Below are 25,772 nucleotides of genomic sequence, written 5' to 3' on the forward strand. Positions count from 1 at the left end.
GGTGATACGGCAAGTGCTCCATTGTGTTTTTAAACTCCATAACACCTTCGCTAGAATCATCTGGATGATTTCAGACCTGGAATTTCCAATCTCTACCAAACTAAAGTTAAAAGATAAACTCGAAAACTACCACTTCACGACATCACAAGGGGGAACAAAGTGTTTTGATCTTGGGAGATGTAGACAGACTGATAAGAAAACGATTTAGGTTGTTTTTTCCACAAGGGAGGAAGCCACAAAAAGTTAAAACCGGCTTAAAATCTTCAAAAATTAAATCGTGAATGAAACGAAACACAACTCCAGGTCTGTTTTTGATGAGGTAACAACATTATAACATGACTTAACGCCCACAAGAGTCAATTCTGCATCATATAGGAGCTTTAAAACTACAAAAAACTTACCTGCATATAGCACTTTTAACACAATATCAAAATCATGATTATAAAAATACTTGTATGCATAATATAAAACTATAGTGGGATGTTGGCTGCTCCTGGAGGGGATGTAGGCTGTAATTAGATCCCAGAGCTCCATAGCTTTTACCTACAGCATCAGGACGAGAGGCAGCAAAACACAAAGCTGTACGTTTGATATGATTTAACAGTTTGGACCTGAAGGGAGGGTCTGCGGGAGCACTGTCACAAACGTGGATACAAAGATACATTTAAGGTGACTTTGGGTAGGTTTTTGTTGTTTTAAAGGATCCTATATTGCACAGAATTGACTCTTGTGAGCTTTAAGTCATGTTCTAATGTTGTTACCTTGTCAAAAACAGACCTGGAGTTGTGTTTTTGTTCCATTCACACATGTTTGAGTAATCGTGGTTTATTAGTTTTCGCATCTCCAAAGCTCAAAATGCTCTGTTCTTCTTGTGATATAGCAGTTTTCAAGTTGACCTTTTACCTTTTGTTCAGCAGAGATTGGAAATTCCAGGTCTGAAATCATCCTGATGATTCTCGTGAAGGTGTTTGGAGTTTAAAAACACAATGGAGCACTTCCTGTATTACCACGACTTCACAAGGTGTTTTCTGTTTGAGAGAAGAACTCAGCCTAAATATACAGTTTTCAGACCATCTTAAAACTTCGCTAAAACTGTGCTTGTTAATGAACGCACTGTATCTCTGAACATTTCACCATAGAGGTACACGTATGTTACCCCCAGTATGGTTTTCGCGCAACAAACTGCCTCTAAAAACACATCTGCAGGATTAAAGTTAAAGTAATATAAAAAAACAAGTGGTAAAAGTCTGACGAGAGGCTCAGTTTAGAATTTATTTTGGTCGGTTTTCATTTCCACGTCTGAAATCATCTAAATGATTCGAGCACTTCCTGTATTATTGCTACATGACATCACAAGGAACAGAGTGTTTTTTATGTTGGTTGTTTTTTTCAGTTTGAGAGAAGAACTCAGCCTAAATATGCAAAATGTGTGTTTAACGTGTGTGAATGAAACAAAACACAACTCCAGGTCTGTTTGTGACGAGGAAACAACATTACATCATCAGAAAACAGCGTAATATGGGCGCTTTTATGGTTACTTGGTCAATTCTTGGTCAGTTCTTTCACGGTTATCCAGTATAAAAGAAATCTGTTGTCTCTTTTGGCTGTCAGGATGTGAAATAGGGCTATCTGTCACATCTTTTAACCCCGGCACTGATCCCTGACCGTCGCTTTTGTCCACTATTTTTAGCCCCAAACAAAAACACACTCTCAAAGGTCAGAGTGTGATATCTGTTAAGATTTTGCAGCTACGTCCTTGAATCACAGCGCGAAAATCCCCATCCATGAAAGAAAATCCAATTCTGATACATGCAAATTGAAAAATCGTGTGTGGACCTGAATTGCGATGACACCTATATAGTGTAACAAAGCTCGTGCATATGTTTCATTATCGACACGGCAATGAAAGGGATCTCCGGGTTGCAACCCTATTTCAAACGCAATTCCCGAACAATGCACCATGGGGGAAAAAAAAACAAAAACAAATTAATTAAAAAAACGTTGCTGTATAGATTCCGAGACAGAGATGCAAGTTGCTAATTATTTAACTCTACTCAGATGTAATGATCAAAATGGGAAAAAAAAAAAAAGTCTAGACAAGAGCCGAGCCAAAGGAGGTAGCTAGAAATAGACGGGCAGCCAAGTGGTCGCTATGGAAACGGAAAGAGTGTAGGAGACGAGGATGAAAGGGGAAGGAGAGAGGAGAGGAAGGGAGGATGGATGGATGGGTGGAGGAGGGATGTGAGTGTCTCTGTGGGGTCTGGTGTCACGGGGTTTGGAAAGAATTGATTTTCATTTGAACATAATATTAAGCGTTGGCGAGCCCCGGGGAGTGCGCAGAGGCGGGGACTACACGCCGAAAAATAGCTGTAGTTGTAGTAATTAAGGATTTGAAAGTGAAACTGGTAATTTGAGGTTTGTTTTTATTGATATTTTTTAAAGGGGCCATATTACGCTGTTTTCTGATCTGTGTTATAATGTTGTTTCCTCATCATAAACAGACCTGGAGTTGTGTTTTGTTTCATTCTAACAAGTTTAACACACAAATCCTGCATATTTACGCTTTAGAGTTCCTCTCTAAAACTGAAAACACTCTGTTCCACCTTGTGATGTCATGTGCTAAAAGTGTGTACCTATTCTGACGCCACCTAGTCCCTTCGCTCAATTTCATTTCTCTCCAGCGACTGGGTCAGGAATCGGAATACACTAGACGGTTTGCAAGAACCTCTGAAGTTGTAGACCGCGCACCGGCCAATCAGTGAAGAGCTGTGAAGCCATGACGTCAAACTCAAGCGCCTGTCTGGATCCCTTTCGTGGAACACCACAAAAGTAAACAAAGCGGTTGAGATGGATGTAGATGAAGACATACATTCTGTGTTGGCAATAATTCCTGAGATCGAGGATTTAAAGCCGGAACAAAGAGAATGTTTGGTGAATTTTATCAAGGGGAAAGACGTTATTGCCCTTCTTCCTACGGGATTTGGCGCATTACATATGTCACGACCAAACAGCAGCGATTGGTTAAATAAAAAAAAAGTACCCGCCTACTGTCGAGCGAACGAATCCTAATGCTGTGAGGTCAGGTCTTCATGGAGACCAAACTAGACCAAGTTACAGGTCAGATCTGTGGAGATGCAGCCCCACTCACAGTTAAAATGCCTGTTTTTCTATGTATTTTGGAGCTATAAAACCACCTGTAATTGAATAAATTTAAGAATCAGAATTTGTCATTTCAGTATAAAAAATACACAGAAACGAAATACTGCACTCAACAGGTCAACAGCAGCACAAATAATAACAGGAATAAATAGTAAAAGAAATAGAAATAGAAATAAACAGCCAGTCTCTACTAATCTCTAGGTTAAAGGTGCTTGAAAACTACTGTTTCATGACATCACAAGGTGGAACAGAGCATTGTGAGCTTTGGAGATGTAGACAGATTAATAATAAAGGATTACTCAAACACGTGTGAATGAAACAAAACGCAAATCCAGGTCTGTTTTTTAGGAGGTAACAACATTATAACATGGTTTAAATCTCACAAGAGTAAAGAGAATTTTGCGTAATATTGGACATTTCACATTTAAAATCAAGCCATATTGTATTAAAAAACAAGAACTGACTAAAAGATAACGTAAAAAGTAACAACAAAAGTCACAAAGATTCAAAATCAGTACCGTTGCAGTAGCTATTAACAATTCAAAACAAAATATCTGATCTTTTGAATATGGAAAAAATCCTCAAAATGTTGTAAGAAGTTGAAACCAATGGATGAAGAAGAGAGGGTTGAATCAGGAAGGGCATCTGACGTAAAGCTTACGCAATATATTAATATATTCAGATAATATTAACTTGACTTCACGTGTGCAACATATGAAAGCCTAAAGGAAACTTGAAGTAGCAGTATTCATTGTTGTAGTAGTAGCAGTAGTAATTTGTGTGATCTTACATAACTTTAATTTCATCCAATAATAATTTAATTGTATGTAAAACTATTAATACGACTATAACTTGCTTTAATACTCTGCACTTTCAAACTCATTATATCACTTAATTGGCAGCTAATTCTTACAATCCTAACATTCATATCACACTTTTAATTCAGTGGAGATTTTCGGTAGAGGTCAGGTTAATGGAAGCGTTACCACATCTCGTTCATCATTGTCAATACGAGACAGATGAGAGCCTCACTGCTCCACAGACTGACTAATGTTTTATCTGTGCACCGTCCCACTCAAACTCACACGAGAATTTTACATTTGACTTTAACATTTTCAATATAAAGTCCATGGGAAGTTCAGAGAGTGTATATGTAGTACCCAAAGTTTATTTAAAGGTCACATATAACGCAAAATTGACTCGTGAGCTTTATGTCATGTTATAATGCTGTTAAGTCATCAAAAACAGACCTGGAGTTGTGTTTTATTTCATTCATACATCCTTTATTATTAGTTTGTCAACATCTCGAAAGCTCAAAATGGTTTGTTCCACCTTGTGATGTCATGAAGAGGTAGTTTTCAAATGATCCAAATGATTCTAGTGAAAGTGTATGGAGTTCAGTGGTGCATTTGTTTATCCATGTGACTTGGAGGTCCGAGGAAGTTGTCTAGCGATGTGCACTGACCCTAGCCTGATTCATCAACCAGTTTCACTTCGTAGAAACCGTCTGACCTCGCAGTGTGAGAATTCGTTTGCTCGACGGTTCGCTCGGATGTTGCAGATCTTTAGGCACAGAAACGATTTAGGTTGTCTTATCCACAGGGGATATTTATTATGAAGCCACAAAAAAAAAAGTTAAACCGGCTACAACAGCTCCCGCTCTCATCCCGAGCCTCGTTGCGGTAAAAAACACACCAGTTTAGTTCAAGACACACGTACAAAACCATTGCGGGGCGTTCAAATGCACCTTGCAAAAACAACAGTGTTCAGAATTTAAAACAATAACATCATAAAAACAATAGGGGGTGTCAGTGAACCTCAAAACGATTAATGCTTACATTAATTCACAACAATCACGTATAACTGTAAATTAATTAATCACGTCTTTCACATTAACGTTTTCCCAAATCCCGTAGGAAGAAGGGCGATAACGTCTTTCCCCTTGATTAAATTCACCAAACATTCTCTTTGTTCCGGCTTTAAATTGTCAATCTCAAGAATCGATGCCAACACAGACTGTACGGCTCATCGCTGATTGGCTGGTGCCCGGACTCGCACTTCCAGGATTTTTGCAAACCGTCTAGTGTATTTTGATTCCTGATCTAATCGCTGGAGAGAAATGAAATTGAGCGGAGGCACTAGGTGGCCCCAGCCTGGATACACTGACACGCCCCTTTTCCTTGGACGGCGAAAATTGGGACTCAGAAGAACTCAGAGGAGACCGAGCAAGGTTTCCAGGCTGTTTTCATTGTGTTTGGATGGTTTTAAATGACCATTTCAGTCACTCAGTATTACCACAATACCTTACTGCTTCCGTATCGCTGCTTAGATTCAGATTCAGAAAACTTTATTCATCCCATAAGGAAATTCATTATCAGCATCTCAGAGCAGTTTTAACGTATGGGGATGGTTGTCGATGTCGCCCATGTTTTTAGCCCATTTCCTGCTAGTTATCGTGCCAAAAGTTATACATATTGCAGAACATAGGTCCTTTTGATTTGTCTAAAAATAGTAGTGTGTAAATGTTTTGTATTGAGTCTGAAGGATTAGCACAGATGATCGCTAAAGCTAAAGTTAAAGTGCTGACAGTGATTGAACGGCCAATTAGCTGATGCCCAAAGCGACGCTACAGGTTAGTAACAAAGAGGAAAAACAGTCTGTGTGAATACAGGTAATTATAGGGACATTTCAATTGAACGTGCCTCATTTAAATATTCTTTTGTTGTTTTAATATCACTTTATTTCTCAAAGAGATACTAGACAGCTGGGGAAATTGTTTCTGTAAAGGTGCGTTGTGTAGTTTTTTTTGGTGGAGGATCCATCAAATGTTTTTCTGATGTTATTGCTTTGTCTGGAATGTTTCACCTTTCTATCTTCAAGGAGACTAAACCAGAGCAAGTTACAGGACAGATCTGTGGAGAGGCGACCCAGCTCACAGCCAGAATGCAATTGTAACACATGCATCAGGAATTTTGGTCTTCCAGTCATTGCGCAGTGCATACTGGAAAGGACTTTCTGAAAAAGTGACCATCAAACCGCCATGTTTGTTTTCCTAGTGGGATGCGTCTATTGTCAAAGCTGATCTTTCCAAGTCTTTTGAACCATATCGCTTTTGTTTCTGGTTCTGATCTCGTCATATTTTAGTTTTGGGATTCGGACATCGTAATTGTGTTGTTGTTGGATTCTAACAGCGGAAAACGGCTCGAGAAATTAGTTTGTGAACTCCATAAATGCAAAAGGGAATCAGACCTGTGTAACTGCAAACCTCCATTCAAACTGTTTCTCTTCCCAACAGAATTGAAAAATAGTGAAAAGTGAAGGCGATGGGCAGTATTGATCCACAGGAAGGACGAAAAAGGAAACCTTTGACTGCCTAAAGAATCATCCCGGGTTTGGAGCGAATATTTTTTATGTGGAGCGCCATCAAAGCAAAACCCCGATCCCTCGCTCCACCCTAGTCATGAATTTAAAAAGTCAATGCCAAAGCGAAAGGCATTGTTCCCCAAGAAACACCTTCCGCTGCAAAGCGACCAAGACGTGATGTTGCTGTAAAACCACAAGAACAAGAAAGTGCAAGCTCGGCCTGTTTGTCTTCTGTGCCTCTTGCTGAACAAACAGGATCCTGCTTTGATGGTGCTCCACATACAAAATGTTCGCTGCAAACTCGGGATGATTTCTTAGGCAGCCAAAGGTTTCCTTCGTCGTCTTTCCTGTGTATAAATACTGCCCGGCACCTTCACCTTTCACTCTTTTTCAATTACGCTGGGAAGGGAAACAGTTTGAACAGAGGTTTGCAGTCACAGATCTGATTCCCTTTTGCATTTATGGAGTTCGCAAACTTCCAAAGCCCATTTCTCGATCCATTTTCTGCTGTTAGGACATCCAACAACCACACAATTACAATGTCTGAATACCAAAATTAAAATATGACAATATCAGAACCAGAAACAAAAGCGATATGGTTCAAAAGACTTGAAAAGGTCAGTTTTGACACTAGACGCATCCCATTGGGAAATCAAACATGGCGGTTTGATGCTCAATTTTTCAGAAAATCCTTCCCAGTATACATAACTTTATATTATCAACCTACCAAGATGGTTAACAGTGCCATTGTTACACACACTCCTGCTCCTGTGTTTAAACTTTCTCGTTTGATACCAGACTGCTGATGGTAACATTATTGTTGAGGATGAACTGCTGAATTTCCTCTGTGTAAAAATGAAGACTATGAGGCAGGAGGAGACGGTTATTTTGGCTGCTAATGCATTTGAGTGGATTGAGTCCTCCAAGATGCAAACAACATTAAAAGTTGCTTTAAAGTTTTGAATGAGTTTGGAGAGAAGATTCCCAAATTTGCTTCTTATTATCTGGATAACCTTCCACCCGTCACGTTCAATAGCCTGGATGTTCCGTGTCTCCAAACAAGAACGGAGCAGCCGAGTGCAGAGGTCGATCTGTTAAAACAGGCTGAGAATTCACAGACTGACATTAGTAAGAGTGACTGGTAGGGCTGGGTATCATTGAGAAGTTGCCGATACGATTCGATACAGTGCACTTTCGATTCAGTACGATTTGATATGATATATTTCAAAACGATTCAATATGGTTCAGTAAAAAACAAAGATTAAACCATGGCTGTGATACTAAAAGTCCACAAAGTTTGTGCAAACTTCCATTTTACTCAAAACAGTGAAAATGTAACAACAATTGCAGCTATATTTGAGTAAAATCTACCTAAACCTATATCGATACAGCAGCCCATGATATTGATACTGTATCATCACATTAAACGATGCAATAGATCGATATTTCAGTATTTTTGCACACCCCTAGTGACCGGCTGACTGGTGTGACCCAAACCCTGTTGGGGTAGAGTCGGTTCTAGGTGAGGAAGTAGATGAAGTAAAGACAATTGCAGAGGGGAGTTCATATGGTTCTACAATCGCCAAAGTGGAGTAATGTGGTGAAAAGGATCACTAGATTACTCAGACATGCATTGATAACAGCTAAAACCTCTTCAGGCTTGTTTTTCTTTAGGGAACAACATTATAACATTGTAGAAAGCTCTAAAAAAGTCAGTTTTGCATAACACCACCTCTGTAAAAACAATCCACAACATCAATATTTATTCACAACAGATTGGAGTTTTGTTTTAATTCTAACAACAACTAGCAAGCTAACACGCACTTCCTGATTCTCAGACAAGAAAAAGCCTCATAATTCCACGCAGACAGTACGCAGTGGACTTATTTTGACCTCAAGAGCCGCTTATGCACTACAGCTGTACTTTGCTCAGATACACAGAGAAGAATCAGATACAGGCTCTTTAATGAATCATTGTGCGAGAGTTGGTCACGTTTTAGGGTTAAAAAGTAGCTAAAACTTTTACACAAACGTACCTACAACACTGCATATTGTTGCTGATTTAATTTCTGACAAATCAAAACAATATTGTGAACAAAATACCACATAAATGACAAATAGGAGCTGCAGAAAAGCGAGCAAACCTGTAATATTCTCCTGCATTAATTGACTGTATGGTTCTCACATGGTCGTCTTTCTTTAGGGAACAACGTTATAACATTGTAGAAAGCTCTAAAAAGTCAGTTTTGCATAACACCACCTCTATTAAAAAATCCATAGCAATCAATATTTATTTAGAGAAAACGATAAGGCACATTTTGGTCCAATCATCAGCACATTTCTGACACAGTTCAATTGACGAAACGACTGAACAGATGCAATGCTATGGTCTGTTTTTTTTTGTTATCATATTCTTGACAATATAATGTTCTGTAATAGAGCTGGAGAAACATAAATTGTAAAACAAATCCACAGTTTTATCAGTTTTATCGTTTTATTGTGCAATGTTTTGTCTTCACATCCCAGAAATGTCAAATCTTGTGTGAAAGTTGTTCGAAATTGCCAATTTTGTGAGAATGTCCTTTCCAATATTTCTCAATTTGACGGAGGAAAATGTTAAAGGTGGACCGCGCAGCTTTTCAGGTCTCCATGGAGATGTTATCGCTTTGCCTGGAATGTTCCACGGTATGACTTTAACCACATCTGTCTCGCATTTAGTCATTACAGGTGTTTCTATTGCTCAAAAATAAAATCATTCCTTCCACAGATCTGAACTGTAATGTAGCTGTAAAGTGCTGTGACCTGCTTGTCTCCCTGGTGATAGATGGGTTTAATCTACACTGTGGAACATTCTAGACAAAGCAATAACATCTCCATGGAGACATCCTGCTCAAGAAATGTTACACAGTGCATCTTTAATGTTTTGTAAAGGGACACAAATGCCAATGATAAAAGAAAAAAAAAAAAAAAATCACTTGCTTGCCTGTGTGGAGACAGATAAGTTTAATGCCATACCATGGAACATTCCAAGCAAAGCAATGACATCTCCATGGTAACACATTGGCGACGAACCCTGAATCAGAAATGTTACATATTGGACCCACTTTGAGGTGTTTCTATGACATATACATTATTTCAAATTGTACTACAAGAAATATACGACTGAAGAATCCAACTTATTTATAAAAAAGTTATACATATTACATAAAATAAGTTTTATATTTGTCTAAAAATAGTCATATGTGTGAATGTTTTCTATTGTTTTCTTAATTTGACAGAAGACATTTTTAAAGGACCTATATTACTCTATTTTATGATCCATGTTATAATGTTGTTTCCCCATCGCAAGGGCTGGGTATCATTCAGAAGTTGCCGATACGATCCATATCTCGATACAGTGCACTTTTGATTTGATATTATACTTTTCAAATTGATTTGATACGGTTCCATAAAAAATAAAGGCTAAATCAAGGCTGTGATACTAAAAGTCTTTGTTAAACCACTTCTTGTGCAAAGTTCATATGAAACACAAACATTTTAATCATAAAAACAGTGAAAATGTCAAATGTGTCACATAAATGAGTTTCTTTCCTCTAAACAACCAACAAAATTGTAGCGCTGTAACAAAATAATTGAGTAAAAGATACCAAAAAATATTGCTGGCGATATATTGATACAGCAGCCCATGATATCGATACTGTATCATCACATTAAATGATATGATATATTGATATTTCGATATTTTTGCACACCCCTACTCATCACGAAGAGACCTGGAGTTGTGTTCTGTTTCATGTACACATGTTTAACACACAAACACACCAGCATATTTAAGCTGACTTCTTCACTCAGACTCTGTTCCGCTTTGTGATGTCATGCGGTAATACAGGAAGTGCTCCACTGTGTTTTTAAACTCCACATACCTTCGCTTCACAGCCCTGGAATTGCCAATCTCTACTAAACTAAGGGCCTGTTTATACAAGAACGCTTGAGGGTAAAAACGACAAAATATTTTATCGGAAGTGCCTTTCGTTTTGACAGTGACGCCGTTTTTGGGGTTTAAAAATGCAAAAATCTGAAACCACCCTCCAGAGTGGTACACATGTATGTCATATGCATACAGTACACAAAAACCTGGCATGTATACCCAATTGAATTCCACACACTTTTGCGTAAAACTCATCTAAAAACGGAATAAAAAGTGAAGACGCGACACCACTTTTGCATCTTCTGTTCAGACCGTCTTCATATAAATGTAGCCTAAAGGTAAAAACGTGACTGCCAATTTGAAAACTACCGCAACATGACATCACAAGGTGGAACGGCGCATTTTGAGCTTTGGAGATGTCGACAGAGTAATAATACAGGATTACTCAAACGTGTGAAAGCGATAACGTCTATTTTGAGTAATATAGGAATTTTAATGTTTTGGAAAGGGACACAAATTCCAAAAAAATCTTAAAACTTCTTCAAACTTTTCTTTTGTGCATAAATAAAAAAAAAACAGGCTGTATTTTGCTAAAAGGGGGCACACTGTCTCTACAGACCATTAACACTAAAGGTTAACAGTCGTATTTTTCCTCTCGCCTGCAGGACAGAAAATCAACCCGGATAGTTTCATTCACAAAACTCTTTTATTTTTAGCTCTTTCTCTCCGCTCCTTGTCTTCAGTCTGATGAACCCTCCTGTGTGCTTTGGAGATTTCAAACTTGACTGAACTTTGCCAACATTGTACCTCTTATTTCTCGGATCTGAGCTACGTTTGGGTTGCCATGGAAACTGACAACTCCATAAAGGCGCTGTATGGTCTCAAAAACGTGCAAAACAGAACTAGTTCATTTCAAACGGTTTGCCGTGGTCCAAAGTTATTCCTCTCTTGCCCTGATGCATGCTTTTTCTGTTTCGATACCGATGTCGATATTAAAGCTTTAAGTATCAAATGGCATATGGGAAACAATTATACAAATGTGTTTTATAACTTATTTTTTACCATAAAAAGTCACTACCGAACAGAAAAAAATACAAATTCAAGATGTTTACAAGGTGTTTGGGGCAAATATCAATAAGTAAATAGTCTTATTACACCAATATATACACCAAAATGGGACCGATATCTGATCCATCAAATTTGTCAATATTGTCATCGATATCCAGAGTTATTATGCATTCAGAGCATCTTAATTATTCACAGAGATGAGTTTATAAGCACTTTTCGCAACTTCGAGAGACCAGATTGGACATTTGCCATTGTAATTCAACAACAACTAGCATGCTAATTTGCACTTCCTGATTGTCGGGCAAGAAAATGCTTCATAATTCCACGCAGACAGTACGCAGTGGGCTTATTTTGAGCTCAAGACCTACACGTTTTGGGGTTAAAAAGCGGCTAAAACTTTCACACAAACGTAGCTACAACGTTGCATATTGTTGTTAATTTAATTTGTGATAATTCAAAACAATGTTGTGACCAAAAAAACGCACAAAGGACAAATAGGAGCTGTGGAAAAGCGAGCAAACGTGTAATTCCCCTGCATTAAGATCTGCCCTCTCTGTGTTATGTATGTCTGGCTTTAACGTTGTCGTCACACCACTGACCTGTCGTTTATCTCTCTCTGACCCTCTCCTCTCCTCCTCTTTCTCTACCTTTCCTCCTCTTCTCCTCTCTCTCTATACCTCCACCTCTTTCTCACTCTTTATTTACCTCCCTTCCTTTACTCTTCTTTCTCTCTCTCTGTCTATACCTCCCCTCCTATTCTCATCTCTCTCCCTTTTTCTCTCTCTCTTTCTCCTCTTCTGTCTCCCTTTCTCCCTCTCTCCTTCTGTCTCCCCTCCTTCTCCTTTCTTTCTCTCTCTCTCCACTCTTCTTCTTTCTCTCTCCTCTTCTTCTGTCCCTCTCCATTCTCTCTCCCTCACCTCATCTCCTTTTTCTCTCCCTCTCTCTCTCTTTTCCTTTCTCTTCCCTTTCTCTCGCTCTCTCCTCTCTCTCCCTTTCTCTCCCTCCTCTCCTTTTTCCCTGCCCCTCATTATCATTCTGTCTATCTCCTTTCTTATCTTTCCCTCGTTGTTTCTCCTCTTCTTTCTCTCTTTCACTTTCTTCCCTCCTCTTCTCTTTTCTCTCGCTCTCTTTCGCTCTCTCTGCCCACTTCCTCTTCTCTCTCTCCCTTTCTCTCTCTTTATCGCTCTTGTTCTCCGTTCGTCATTACCCTTCTGTCCGTCTCTCCTTTCTTGTCTTACCCTCTCTCTCTTTTTCTAACCCTCCCTCTATCCACTTCCATTCATCTCTTTGACTCCCTCTCCCTCCCTCTCATCTGCCATCTCCCTCCTTCCTCTTCTCTTTCTCTTATCCTTTCTCTCTCTTTTTCTCTGCCCCTCATTATGCTTCTGTCTGTTTGTCTCCTTTCTTCTCTTACCCTCCGTCTGTCTCCATCCATTTATCTCTTTGACTCTCTCATCTGCTTTCTCCCTCGTCCTCCCATCTCCCCTCCTCTCTCCGTTTTCTTTCTCTCTCCCCGTGTATTTCATCTGTCGCTTTTTAAACTCTCGCAATCTGTATTTTCTATATCTCCTCTCTTTCCCTCTTTTTATCCACTGCCATCTCTCTCTCTCTCCATCTCATTCTCTCTCTTTCCTCTCTTCTGCACTGTCACTCCTCCCTCAAAATACCTCCTTCATTCCCCCCTCTCTCTCTACTTCTCTCTCTCCTTCACTGTCACAAACTTCCACTCATCCCTCCATCTTCTACACTGCCTTTCTCTCTCTCCATCTCAAACCCTCTCATCTGCTCTCTCTCTTCTCCTCTTCTTTCCCATTCTCCCTCTTCTCTTTCTACTCTTCTCCTCCGCTCTCTCTCCCTCACGATCTCTCTCTCCTTCTATTTCCTTCACTGTTTTTCACTCTGTTTCTCTTCATCTCCCTCTCCATCAATCTTCTCTCTCCCTCTTTTTCTCTCTTCTCTACCCTCTTCACTTTCTTTCATTGTCTTTTCCTTACTCTCTCTATCTTCATCTCCTCCCTCCTTGTCTCTCTTTTCCCTCTCTTTTCATCTCCCTCTCCGTGAACCTTCTCTCTCCCTCTTTTTCTTTCTCTCCTTTATCCCTCTTGACTTTCTTCCATTCTCTTTTCCTTACTCCCTCTATCTTCATGTCCCTCCATCTCACTCTTTACCTTTCACCCTTTCTCTCGTTTTCCCTCTTTCTTTCTCTTTTTCATCTCCCTCTCCATCAATCTTCTCTCTCCCTCTTTTTCTTTCTCTCCTTTATCCTCTTCACTTTCTTCCATTCTCTTTTCCTTACTCTCTCTATCTTCATCCCCCATCTCCCTCCCTTTATCTCTCTTTTTCCCCCTCCTTCTTTCTCTTTTCATCTCCCTCTTCGTCAACGTTCTTGCTCTCTCTCTTTTTTTCTCTCCTTTATCCCCTCCACTTCCTTACATTCTCTTTTCCTTACTCTCTCTGTCTTCATCTCCCATTTCCCTCCCTCCATGTCACTCTTCCCTTTCTCTCTCTTTTTCATCTTTCTTCCTCTCTTTTCATCTCCCTCTCCATCAACCTTCTCTCTCCCTTTTTCCCCTCTCTCCTTTATCTTTTTCACTTTCTTGCACACGCTTTTCCTTACTCTCTCTATCTTCATCTCCCATCGCCCTCCCCCATCTCACTTTCTTTCTTTCCCTCTTTTCTCTTTCTCTCTCTTTCTATTTTTCTCTCTCTCTCTTTCCGCAGGTATCACCACGGTGCTCACCATGACGACGCTGAGCACGGTGGCGAGGAACTCCCTCCCTCGCGTCTCCTACGTGACGGCGATGGACCTCTTCGTGACCGTCTGCTTCCTGTTCGTGTTCGCCGCCATGATCGAGTACGCCATGCTCAACTACTACTCCTACAACCACCGACCGCCGCCGCGCATGCAGAGGATGGTGAGGCAATGTCCCGCACTGTGGCATTAAAACTGGATTAGTCATTTGATCAGAACACAGTTAAGATCAGTATATTTAAGATTGAAGACGAAATTTTACTATTTTTTTGCAATATTGTTTTTAATTTCAATCATTTAAAGGTTCTATATCATGCGAAATTTTCATATTATAGTGTTATAGTTTTGTTTGATTCACACATAATCCTTTATTATTAATCTGTCTACATCTCCAAAGCTCAAAATGCTCTGTCCCACCTTGTGATGTCATGAAGCTGTAGTTTTCAATTTAACACCTCCTTTTTAACTTTAGTTCAGTAGAAATGGGCAATTTCAGCACTGAAATTATCCAAATGATTCTAGTGAAGGTGTATGGAGTTTAAAACCACAATGGAGCACTTCCTGTATTACCACAGGGCATGACATCACAAGGTGGAGAAGGAGAGTATTCAGTTTGAGTCAAGTCAGCCTAAACATGCAGAATATTTTTTTTGTAATTTTTGTCATTTTGAGGGAATGGATATCAAGTCAAATTTGCATTTACATATTTTCTGTTCCCTTATATCTTTTGTTTTTTGTTCATCTTTTTTTCAAAGCAGGGTTGTGAATGAAACAAAACACAACTCCAGGTCTGTTTGTGACGAGAAAACAACATTATAAAATAGATCAAAACACAGTGCAATATGGGCTCTTTAAGTATCATATTTTTCGGACTATAAGGTGCACTTAAAATCCTTTAATCTTCTCGAAAAATTGACAGTATGTTTTATAATCCGGTGCACTTTATGTATTAATTCTGGTTGGGTTTACTGACCTTGAAATGATTTTGTGGTGCACGGCGCTCAAAAATCTGTCAAAATGTTTTAGTACGAATTTGGTAAACTACGAAGCACCACTTGATGGATTGTCGGAGCATTATGGCCATCGTAGTCAGGAGCTCTGCAGAGTAAAACCCAGTTTATGGTTCTTAGTTTGACAGAAGCTGAGGCATCAGCAGACAAGAAGCTCTTATACTTTATGCAAATGAGCCATGTGGTTTTAAGTTTTGTTGCTGTAAAATGTAAACAAATGTGCTCAAAGCTGCATTAAACACATTATTACTCGATGTATATTTGAGTCCTCCTTGCAGGAAATAAAAACAAACTTAAATCATCCACCCACATTCATAATCCACATTCACCAAGACAGGGAGGCAACACTAGGTGAATTATGCCACGATCTGCCAATGGATTATGGATGCCTGGGCTAAGGATCAGTCTCAAGTGTTCTCTGTTTGTTTGGTTTAATGCACCTTATAATGTGGTATGCCATATCTATGAAAAGAGACGAGAAAATTCAGCATTATTGATATTGCGTCCTATAATCCGGCGCGAATTATAGTCCGAAAAATATGGCAACATCCTTTGTAAAGAATAAAACCAAATATGCTGTGAACACAAACCTGCATCACAAATTTAAAAGCAATTGGAATACCTGTCAGGGGTGTTATGAGGAGAATATTTTTCAAAAACTACTTCTGAAACACCAAATGAACCCTTTTAAAAGAAATCAGAAGGAGCGATTCTTCTTAAATTGTGGAAACTGTCACCATTTCAGTTTTCATCTCCTTTCACGTCTCATCAAACTGCACTATATTCTGTTTCACTGCTTAGAAAAGTGGTAATATTAGCAATGCCACCGATCAATACAGGCATAACCACAGCATGTATAAGGATCAATTCTGAGCGATAACGGCGGGAGCACTCAAAAACTCAAATAAGGCAAGGCAAACGGCCCATTTCGAAGCAGCTTTTCCAATTCAAAACTATATCTGGATGTCACTTTAAAAGGTTCATGGGGTCCAAAGTTATTCCTCACTTACCTTATGCATTCGGAGACCAGAGCAGACTATCCAAAACTAGCATGGTAACGTGCACTTCCTGCTTATCGGACAATAAAGTGTTCTATAATTACATGGAGCCAGGAAGCAGTGGATATGTACTGTGGAAAGACAAATAGACCTTTTTCACAACGTTTCTTACGTTGATAGTTGTGGATAAATTCTTCATGGACTGAATATGTCCTTTGTCGACCTTGTTGGATGAAGATTTGGAGATGGGGCAGATTTATGAAGCTGGAGAAAAACACGCAAGACATTTCCACAGATATTTTACCACAGAAAACCATTAACTTAAGTGACGTTTACCCTACATCGTGGCACTTCTGGTCGTTGTGAAAAAACTCAATTTAACTCAGTTTCAGAATCATGAAAAATCAGGACCATTTGCCATAATAATTATCCTGACAATTCAAAACAAAATATCAGATATTCTCAGTGATGAATAGTCCTCGAATTGTTGCCGAGAATTGGAATCTGAATCCAGTGAACCCAATTAACATGACAGTCACATTTTTTGTTGAAAATGAAACACCTCAATGGACCCATGAGTGCTTGTATTGATCACAGGCTGCTGATAATCCCTGTTTAAATCCATTTTGTGTTTTTGTTTTGTTTGTTTTTGACAGTTTTTGCTCATGTTAGCCTTAGACTTATCCTGTACCGAGACGAAATGTGCTCAAATACACGGGTCTATAAGGTCTTTAATATTACCATGTGTTTCAGAATGATAAAAAATTAGGATTGTTTCCATAGCAATTAAGTTATTTTGTCGAAAATCGAACTCGTAAACAGGACCATGAACACTTGTATTAATCACAGGCTCCTGAAAATATCTTGTTTAAATCCCTTTTGTATTTTTCCACACAATCTTAAAACTTATTTGACAGTTTTTGCTCATGTTAGACACCATAGACATACATGTAGTACCCCCGAAGCATTATGCCTCTCCAAAGCATCAATTCTACCCGTTTATCGATATTTAAATGAGTATTTGATATGAGCTTTAGCATTTATCATTCTCTGGGGGCTTAAAGTTTTCTGACAGCTTAATTTGTATCACACCCCCAGATCAAACTCACTCCAACGCAGACGGCCGCCTCTGACAATTTCAATGATTTCTGAGGGTTTTTTTTCAGTCTAGACTTGTCATGTCCATTTTAATTGCTCCTCCAAAATCTCCATGCGCGTTCCTCCTCTGACTCAACGCAGTCTCCAGCCTCTCTCCTCATTATTAGAAATAACTGAGCCTCTTCTGTGGACTCAGACTTGGTTATAGAGCTCCGTAATTACCTCATGTCGTACCCACCGGCTGTGTTTTGCCCTGGTCGTTCCATAGGGAGGCCGCGATGCCCTCCTCTCCTCCTCCCCGAGGCGGACAACTTCTGCCTGGGCTCCGAATCCGTCTTCCTCCCCTCTCTCCCCCGGTTCTCGGAAACAGACAGATTTGCGGAGTTAAAGTTGGTTGCCCTGATTTATGGTAAAACACTAGAATGCACTTTCACATTGAGTTGTTTGTGCTCGATCTAAAAGCTAGTGCCACTTGGTCTTCCAACGCAAATGAAAAAAATAAATCTGCAGATGCGATTCCGATGAGCGGCTCTCTCGTTTTTTTTCAAGGCTGGGTTCAAATGAGGCCAGTTGTTTTGTGCAGCAATGTAAGGGGTTTACAGTTTTTAAAGAGCCATGAAACACCCTCCAGAAACTTTACTCCACCTTTAAGCGAAATCGGAAAAATTTGGGACGGGTTCTGGAGCGATGATTGACAGACAACTGACAGTACCAACAATCCAACACAGCGTGGACCGGTGCGCTTTAGAGTTTGAAACAGAGCGGACATTTGTGCATGGATCACGCCGTTTCTCTTTTTTTTTTCCCGTTATCTCTTTTCTCCGGTGCCAGGTAGGGGTACGTACTGTCCGTAGACGCCAGTGGTTGCGCTCGTCACGTAATAAACCTGCAAAATCCAAATGTACTGACTGTAGTTGATCGTAAAGAGGCTGTTTCTGTGTGAAGTTTGAATGTTCTCCCCGTGTCTGTTTGGGTTTCCCCCATCAACCCCAAACATGCACCACAGCATAAATCCTCCAGCTAAGGCAGTCCTGACCAAACCAGGCCAGCGCCACCTAGTGCCTTTGTTCAGTTTCATTTCTCTCCAGCGACTACGTCAGGAATCAGAATACACTAGATGGTTTGCAAGAACCCTAGAAGTTGTAGACCACACACTGGCCAATCAGAGAAGAGCTGTGAAGCCACGACGTCGAACTGAAGCGCCTGTCTGGGTCCTTTTTTGTGGTACAGCACAACAGTAAACAAAGCAGTCGAGATGGATGTAGACGAACACATACAGGATTTAAAGCCGGAACAAAGAGAATGTTTGGTGTATTTTATCAAGGGGAAAGACGTTATTTCCCTTCTTCCGACGGGATTTAGCACATTACATATGTCACAACCAAATAGCAGTGATTGGTTAAATAAAAAAAGAACAAATCCTAATGCTGAGAGGTCAGACGGTTTCCACAAAGTGAAGCTCGCTGATGAATCAGGCTTGTTGCTGACCAAGAATAGCAACAAGATCATGGAGACAGGTCCCCAGGCGCCCCATGTGCTGCCCACTGCTCCTGAAAGGATGGGTCAAATGCAGAGGAGAATTTCTCCACAGGGAAATTGACCCACAAGTCAGATTTTTTTTAACAAATATGCACTAAAATGGCAAAATAAGGTCTGGGAAAGGTATACACTTCCATTTTAGACCCATTTACACAGTTAATCAGTAGAAAAAAAGTGATCTTGGTGTTTAGCGGCTCTTTAATTTATCTACAGCCGTCGTTTTAAGACGTTTAATCAAATCTTCAAGCAGCACTTACGAGTAGAGCAGTAATTTCTAATGAGAATGTTGGACTGGTATTTTTATTTTTTTGTATTAATAAAAACAAATAAGACATGTGTTCTTACGATGAGCGGGCTTGCCTCACCACAGATCTCACTTGAAACTTGGCTTGGTGGCATCACCTGTTTGGAGATAGATATGCCATACTGTGGAACATTCCCAGAGCAATACAATACAAGTAACACAATTTCCATGGAGACAAGCTAGTGGCGGTTCTTTCACCAGAGAAGTTACATAGTCCATCTTTAATTTGATTATTATTATTAAAATTATTATAAACCAAACAACATGCTTATACTGACAGAGTTCATCAGTTACCACGGAGACACAATCCACACAGTAGCAAAAGCTGAAAAAAATTAAGAAGTCAAAAGAACAAAAACACAAAATGGATTTAAACCAAGCATTTTCAGGAGCCTGTGATCAATACGAACAGTCATGACCCTGGTTTTAGGAGTTTGATTTTCAATAAAAAAGATCAGAGGGACTAACTGAAAAACTGTTGGTTGATAGAAAAATCATCTCAACTTTTGTACTTCCAACTAAACCAGCTGTTTCTCGTCAGATTGTGTTCAAATCAACCTCAGATTAAAGGGACGGTTTGGAATTTTGGACATAGGACCTCATTTCTTGGTGAGCCAGAGTGTTGGAGACGCGTGGAGACACTTTTTTAAATATTCCATCCAGTCCTTGTATTTGCATTGGTCACTGGTGCTAGGCTAGTGCATGTCAATGGCCATAGTTAGCCTGTCACTAAAAACAGTCTTACCCACTCCATAAAACACCCAAAGCAAATCTATTATTACACCAGACTGTCGATGTAAATGTCTGTGTTGATAGAATAATGTTTGAAATAAAACTAACCTTGCATCACATGAATTGTCGCATGTTGAGGGACTATTTTCTCATATATCAATCCGCCGCTGCCAAGCTTTCTATCAGGAAGTTAAACTCACTGTTGCTGCTGCTCAAACATAAACATCCTTCAAATGCAAGGTTGGGAAGTTGAGACATATTTAAAAAAGTGTCTCCACATGTTTCCAACACTCTGGCTCTAGGGATGTAACGATATCCAAATTTCTCGGTATGATATTATCATAATATACATCTCACGGTATGGTATTTTGGAGAGGGAGATATAATTGTAAATGGAACACTTTTTTGCTTTTAAAATACCTTCACAAGATTTTGGTGTGAAATATTTCCGTCATAATCCCAAGAATTCAATTAAAAAACATATCTCTTCATGTTGTCTGCACTGAAATAAATCATGGGATATGTAGTTTCTGATATTTATATGCATTTAAGCAAAAAAAAAACTTGTAATTCGATATACTGTGAGACTTTTTACAATACGATATCACGATATTTTGGTTATTGTTGCATCCCTATCTGGCTCACTAGGAAATGATGCCCTATGTCCAAAGTTCCAAAGTCTATCTTGAGCAACAAAGCTTCAAACCGAGCCGTGCTTTCATTTAGCTCCACAACCCCATTGACGACGGACACCGATGACCTCATCTGCGAATTATTAATATGAATCGCACGACACTTAAAGTTGTAAACGGCTGACAATCCCAGACCTAGTTAATGGAGACTCTAACTCTACGTTCCAAAAGGTAATTGTAATACACTGCATGCATTCATATTAAAACTAATTGGACAAAAACATACAGCATACGGATTAATGGGCATGTTTGGGGCACAATATAATCTTGCCTGTTTTGCAACAATTACCGGAGACTCAATTTATCATTATTAGAAACGGCTCGCGCTGGGGACAAGAGCCGGTGTAATGAGACTGTCCATTATAGTTCGTGTGGGCTAGACCTGTTACCAAAGTCAATTAATTACCATATATAAAACTTCCTAATAGCCCGCTGTAACATTTGTCCGTATAACAATAAAATAATAGGGTGAGCTGTGGGCACTTTGTAAAACCACTGTTAAAAAAAAAGAAAAAAATTATGAATATTTGCCACACAGTAACTTTAACTCTGCGGTATAATGAGGTCCCAATCACCCCAGTTAATTTCCACCCACACATTAGGCACTAGGCTTCAATTAGCACAAAATGTTATGTCATTCACTCAAGGGCCCTGCTAATAGAACTATGAGGGTCAGCTGTATTAGACCAAAACGAACGACAAATGACTGGGTATTTTAAGTGTTTTTAAAAGCACTGGTCAAAAAGGAGCCAAAGGGTTTAATTTCGAGGTGGTTATTAGCTAATAGTGTAATGAAATATGAGAAAGTTGGCAGCTTGTATTGTCAGATGGACTTATTATTATTATTATTATATTGGGGTTTGAATATCTGGTCTGCTTTGATTGGATGTGGTTGCTTCAGTTTGACTTTTCCTGGGTCCATGTTATGCTATTTTCTGATTTTATGTTATAATGCTGTTTCCTAGTCACAAACAGACCTGGAGTTGTGTTTTGTTTCATTCATACGTGTTTAAATTGATGATTATTATTATTATCACTGTTTTTTTTTTTTGTTTTTTTTAATCAGCTAAACGTATTATTATGATTAACTGGAAGGAACGTAAACATAAGTGCTTTGACATAGACAATTGGTACAAAGACTTTTTGGATTTAATTTATATGCCACAGGCTGCTCAGCTGACACAAGAAACAAATACAGTGTCTGCCCAAGACTAAACCAGGACTAAACCAGGACTAAACCCGGACTAAAATAAGACTAAAACCAGGTCTTAACCAGGGCTAAAATCAGAATTAAAACCAGGTCTAAACCAGGACTAAACCAGGTCTAAACCTGGACCAAAACCAGGTCTAAACGAGGGCTAAACCAGGATTAAAATCAGGACTATAACCAGGTTGAGAACCAGGACAAAATCTAGGTCTAAACGAGGTCTAAATCAGGCCTAAAACCAGGACTAAAACCAGGTCTTAACCAGGACTAAACCAGGTCTAAACAAGGACCAAATCTAGGTCTAAACTAGGTCTAAACCAAGACTAAAATCAGGACTAAAACCAGGTCTAAACCAGGACAAAATCTAGGTCTAAACTAGATCTAAACCAGGACTAAAACCAGGTCTAAACCAGGTCTAAACCAGGACTAAACCAGGACTAAACCAGGACACTAAATCTAGTGTCTTGAAAACCCCTGATTTACACCTACCTCTTAATTTAAATAAAGCAAATTTCTAAAAAGTATTACTCAATCACAAAAATCTCATATAAAAGGTTCAGTTACCTCCAAAATCTCCTCAGCTGCAATAATGTGAGTATTTGAATCGACCTCTGCAGTGTATACGTATGTGATTTAGTCTGTTGTCTTTGTTTTTGTCCTCTCCAGGCCTACTCCTCGTTCAACATGAGCCGCGCGCCCCGGACCATGATGCCGATGGGCAACTCCCTCTTTTGGCACGACTACGAAGACAACTGCTTTTACGAATGTTTGGACGGCAAGGACTGCAAGAGCTTCTTCTGCTGCTACGAGGAGTGCAAAGAGGGCGGCTGGAGGAGGGGCCGAATCCACGTCAACATCCGCGAGCTGGATTCTTACTCCCGCGTTTTCTTTCCCACCTCTTTCCTGCTCTTTAACATTGTCTACTGGGTCAGCTACCTCTACCTCTAGTCGGCGGGTTTTGGGAATTTTCTGAGTTTTTCTAAGCTCCGCCCACTCACTCTGCACCGAGGCTCGTGATTGGATGTTGGATGTTGGATGTTGGACGCTCGCACTCGTAGGATAGGACCTGTTGCCTTATAAGGAGTGCGTGAGAACAAACCCCGGTGCACAAAACGATAAATATCAGCAAAGACGATGCTTTCGGATGGACACTTTTTTTTTGTTTTTTGGAGCGTTTTTGCCGAATCTTTGCTCGGAAAATATTGGAACAAGCACCCCCAGTGCCTTAAAGGGTGCGCGAGGGCGAGAGACACAGCTTTAGAATTCCCTGTGTTATATTATTACCTCATCCATCACGCAGCGCCGCATGCTGAGAGCAGTCGATTTGGGAACACACTTTCTGTTTGTAGCGGTAGCGTTGTTAGCATTAGCGCCTAGCCGACATGTGTTTAGTTGTAATGGCCTAATCTTTTTTAACGCATTTTGCAATTTATAGTGAGTTTAAAGGTGCACTGTGTATCTTCCCTGCTTGTCTCCATGGAGATTTTACTGGTTTGTCTTCATTATTACAAAAATAAACTTGGTAATCACAATGGAGACAGGTTAATGGTCAGATCTATGGAGAAGCAAGCCTGCACATGTTGAGAATTCAGGTTTTTAAGGTATTTCTGAGCTATAAAACACCTATAATTGAACAAATGAAAAGGAGATATGTTTAATCCTATACTGTGGAACATTCCAGGCAAACAAATAACATATCCATGGAGACAAACAAGTAGACGACCCTCCAACTTAGAAGCTGCATAGTTAGGGTGACCAGATTTTCAAAATTTTAAACTGGGACACATCTGCATTAGGATGGTTGCTCTGCAAAAAACTAAATCTGGTCAATTTAAGATGACTTGAATTAAGAAAGTTTTATCATGATTTGAAGAAATTTCACTTGACAAGTAACATTATCTGCCAGTGGAACATGACTTTGTACATAAAATATGAAAAAGTTGTTATTTTTCTTATGTTAAATGTAGCAAGATGTATTTACATTGATTTGTATCTTTACATCTTGATGTATTTACATCTTGCTACAATAAGAAACTTGTCAAGTTGAATCTATTCAAATAAAGTAAACATGTTCTTAATTTAATTCATTTTAATTTAACTAACATATATATATATATATATATTTATTTATTTATATTTATATAATATAATTATTAAATTTTTTTTCATACCAGTGTGGTATGAATAAAATTGTGAAAAGAGCATGTAAGATTGTGCATTCATAATGTCATAATCTGAGGGACTTCTGTCACTGCAGTTTTTAATTTTTTTTTTGCTTTATGGCCTGGCCAATAACATTTGTTATTATTTTATATTATGCTTGTTCTGGATTCAATGTTTAACCAAAACTATTATTAAAAGGTTTACACATCTCGAAAGAAGAGAAAACATGAAGATGTTGTTGAAAATTTTCAAAAAATATTTAGTTTGGCTCGCGACTTAGTCCAAGTTTTTAATTTTGGCCCTCAATTTGAGTTTGACATCCCTGCTTTATGGTCATTTTCAAACACAGATTCTGTATTTTGGCAAAACAAATGACAATTGATGCTCCTCTTTAGTGCTGGTGGGGAACAAATTAGTCAAAAAATGTGATAGTCCGGTTTTAGTCCTGGTTTAGACCTGATGTAGTCCTGGTTTAATCTTAGTTTAGTCCTTGTTTACATCAAATTGGTCAAAAATAGAGACACTTAGAACATTTCTTGTATAAAACTGGGACAAATCACTGGTTTTCTATAAATCTGCTGGGACATGGGACACAGGACTCAAAACTGGGACTGTCCTGGATAAATAGAGTCTGGTCTGGTCACCCTAAACCTAGTGCAGCTTTAATGTTTCTGGTGGGGGGTCTGCCACTATCTTATCTTCATGGAGATGTTAAAACTTAGCTAGGAATGTTCCGCAGTATGGTATTAAACTTGTGTTGTATTGCTAAAACACTGGCATACATAGAGATAGATAAGCTTAATGCCATACTGTGGAACATTCTTGGCCAAAAAAAAAAAAAAAAAAAAGAAATAGCAGCCAGCAGAAACACTACGACCATAGCTACACAGCGCACCTTTAAGTACGATGAGATTACACAAAATGTTTACAACAGACGCCAAGAAAACGTGGGTATTTTTACAATAACTGTGAGTGACACTAGTGCATATATGTACACAAAACTAATGCTAACATGCTACGGTCTCCCCGAGGCTGAGAAGGTTGAATTATTTAACTTAATTTCATTTCAAACTGCCTTTCTCACGGAGGAAAAACGCTGTAAAACGTGATGGAGAAGGAAACAGGAGGTACAAACACAAAAGCCCAGGATCCCTATAGAAAACTCAGCCATAGTTGTTCGAATGCATGCGATGATAAACCTGCCATAGTCCCCTGGGGCAACAGTTACGGTGGGGCGAGGAGCAATGCATACTGTTGTTGTGTCTCTGAGCAAGACACTTCACGTACTGATGCTGTCTGTAGTGCGATCTCTATGGGACTGTGAAGTGCTGACATTGTAACTTCTGGGTCCAATAGAATCCCAGCATCGTTTACTAATAAGGATATATATTTTTTTTTTTATTTTTTTTTTTTTTTTTTGTTCAGAAGTTCGGCTACCCTTTTTTATTTTTTTATTTTAGTATTGTGTTTTTATTTTATTTTTATTTTATTATTTTACAGTTTTTAAATTTATCTCAAAAAAATAAAATGCTTAAACCGTACATTTTGTTGGGTACATACGGTATGATTTAGTTTTGTCTTTATGGGTGTTTTTGCAGTTTGATCCAGGGTTGAGTCCAGTTTAGTCCTCATGTAGACTTGGTTTGGTTCAGTTAATCCTGGTTTAGTCCTGGTTTAGTTCCTGCTTTCGTCACACTCAGCAGTCCCGTAGACTTCCCATTATAGAGGTTATCTTATATGCTAAAGCTACAACTGTATG

At 39.1% G+C, this 25,772-nt stretch overlaps 1 protein-coding gene across 1 annotated transcript in view; it reads left to right on the forward strand.

Moving 5' to 3' along the window:
• Positions 1–22,798, forward strand: part of LOC110153193 (gamma-aminobutyric acid receptor subunit gamma-3-like) — a 217,846-nt gene extending 195,048 nt beyond the window's left edge. The window contains exons 9-10 of the mRNA XM_020917072.1: positions 14,240–14,433; positions 22,517–22,798. Of these exons, the coding sequence (XP_020772731.1) occupies positions 14,240–14,433; positions 22,517–22,798 (476 nt within the window). The remainder of the gene's footprint in view (positions 1–14,239; positions 14,434–22,516) is intronic.
• The last annotated feature ends 2,974 nt before the right edge of the window (positions 22,799–25,772 follow it).

This window comes from Boleophthalmus pectinirostris, unplaced genomic scaffold (genome assembly GCF_026225935.1).
Source record: "Boleophthalmus pectinirostris isolate CB_2022bp ecotype Guang Dong unplaced genomic scaffold, ASM2622593v1 HiC_scaffold_11, whole genome shotgun sequence".
NCBI lineage: Eukaryota > Metazoa > Chordata > Actinopteri > Gobiiformes > Gobiidae > Boleophthalmus > Boleophthalmus pectinirostris.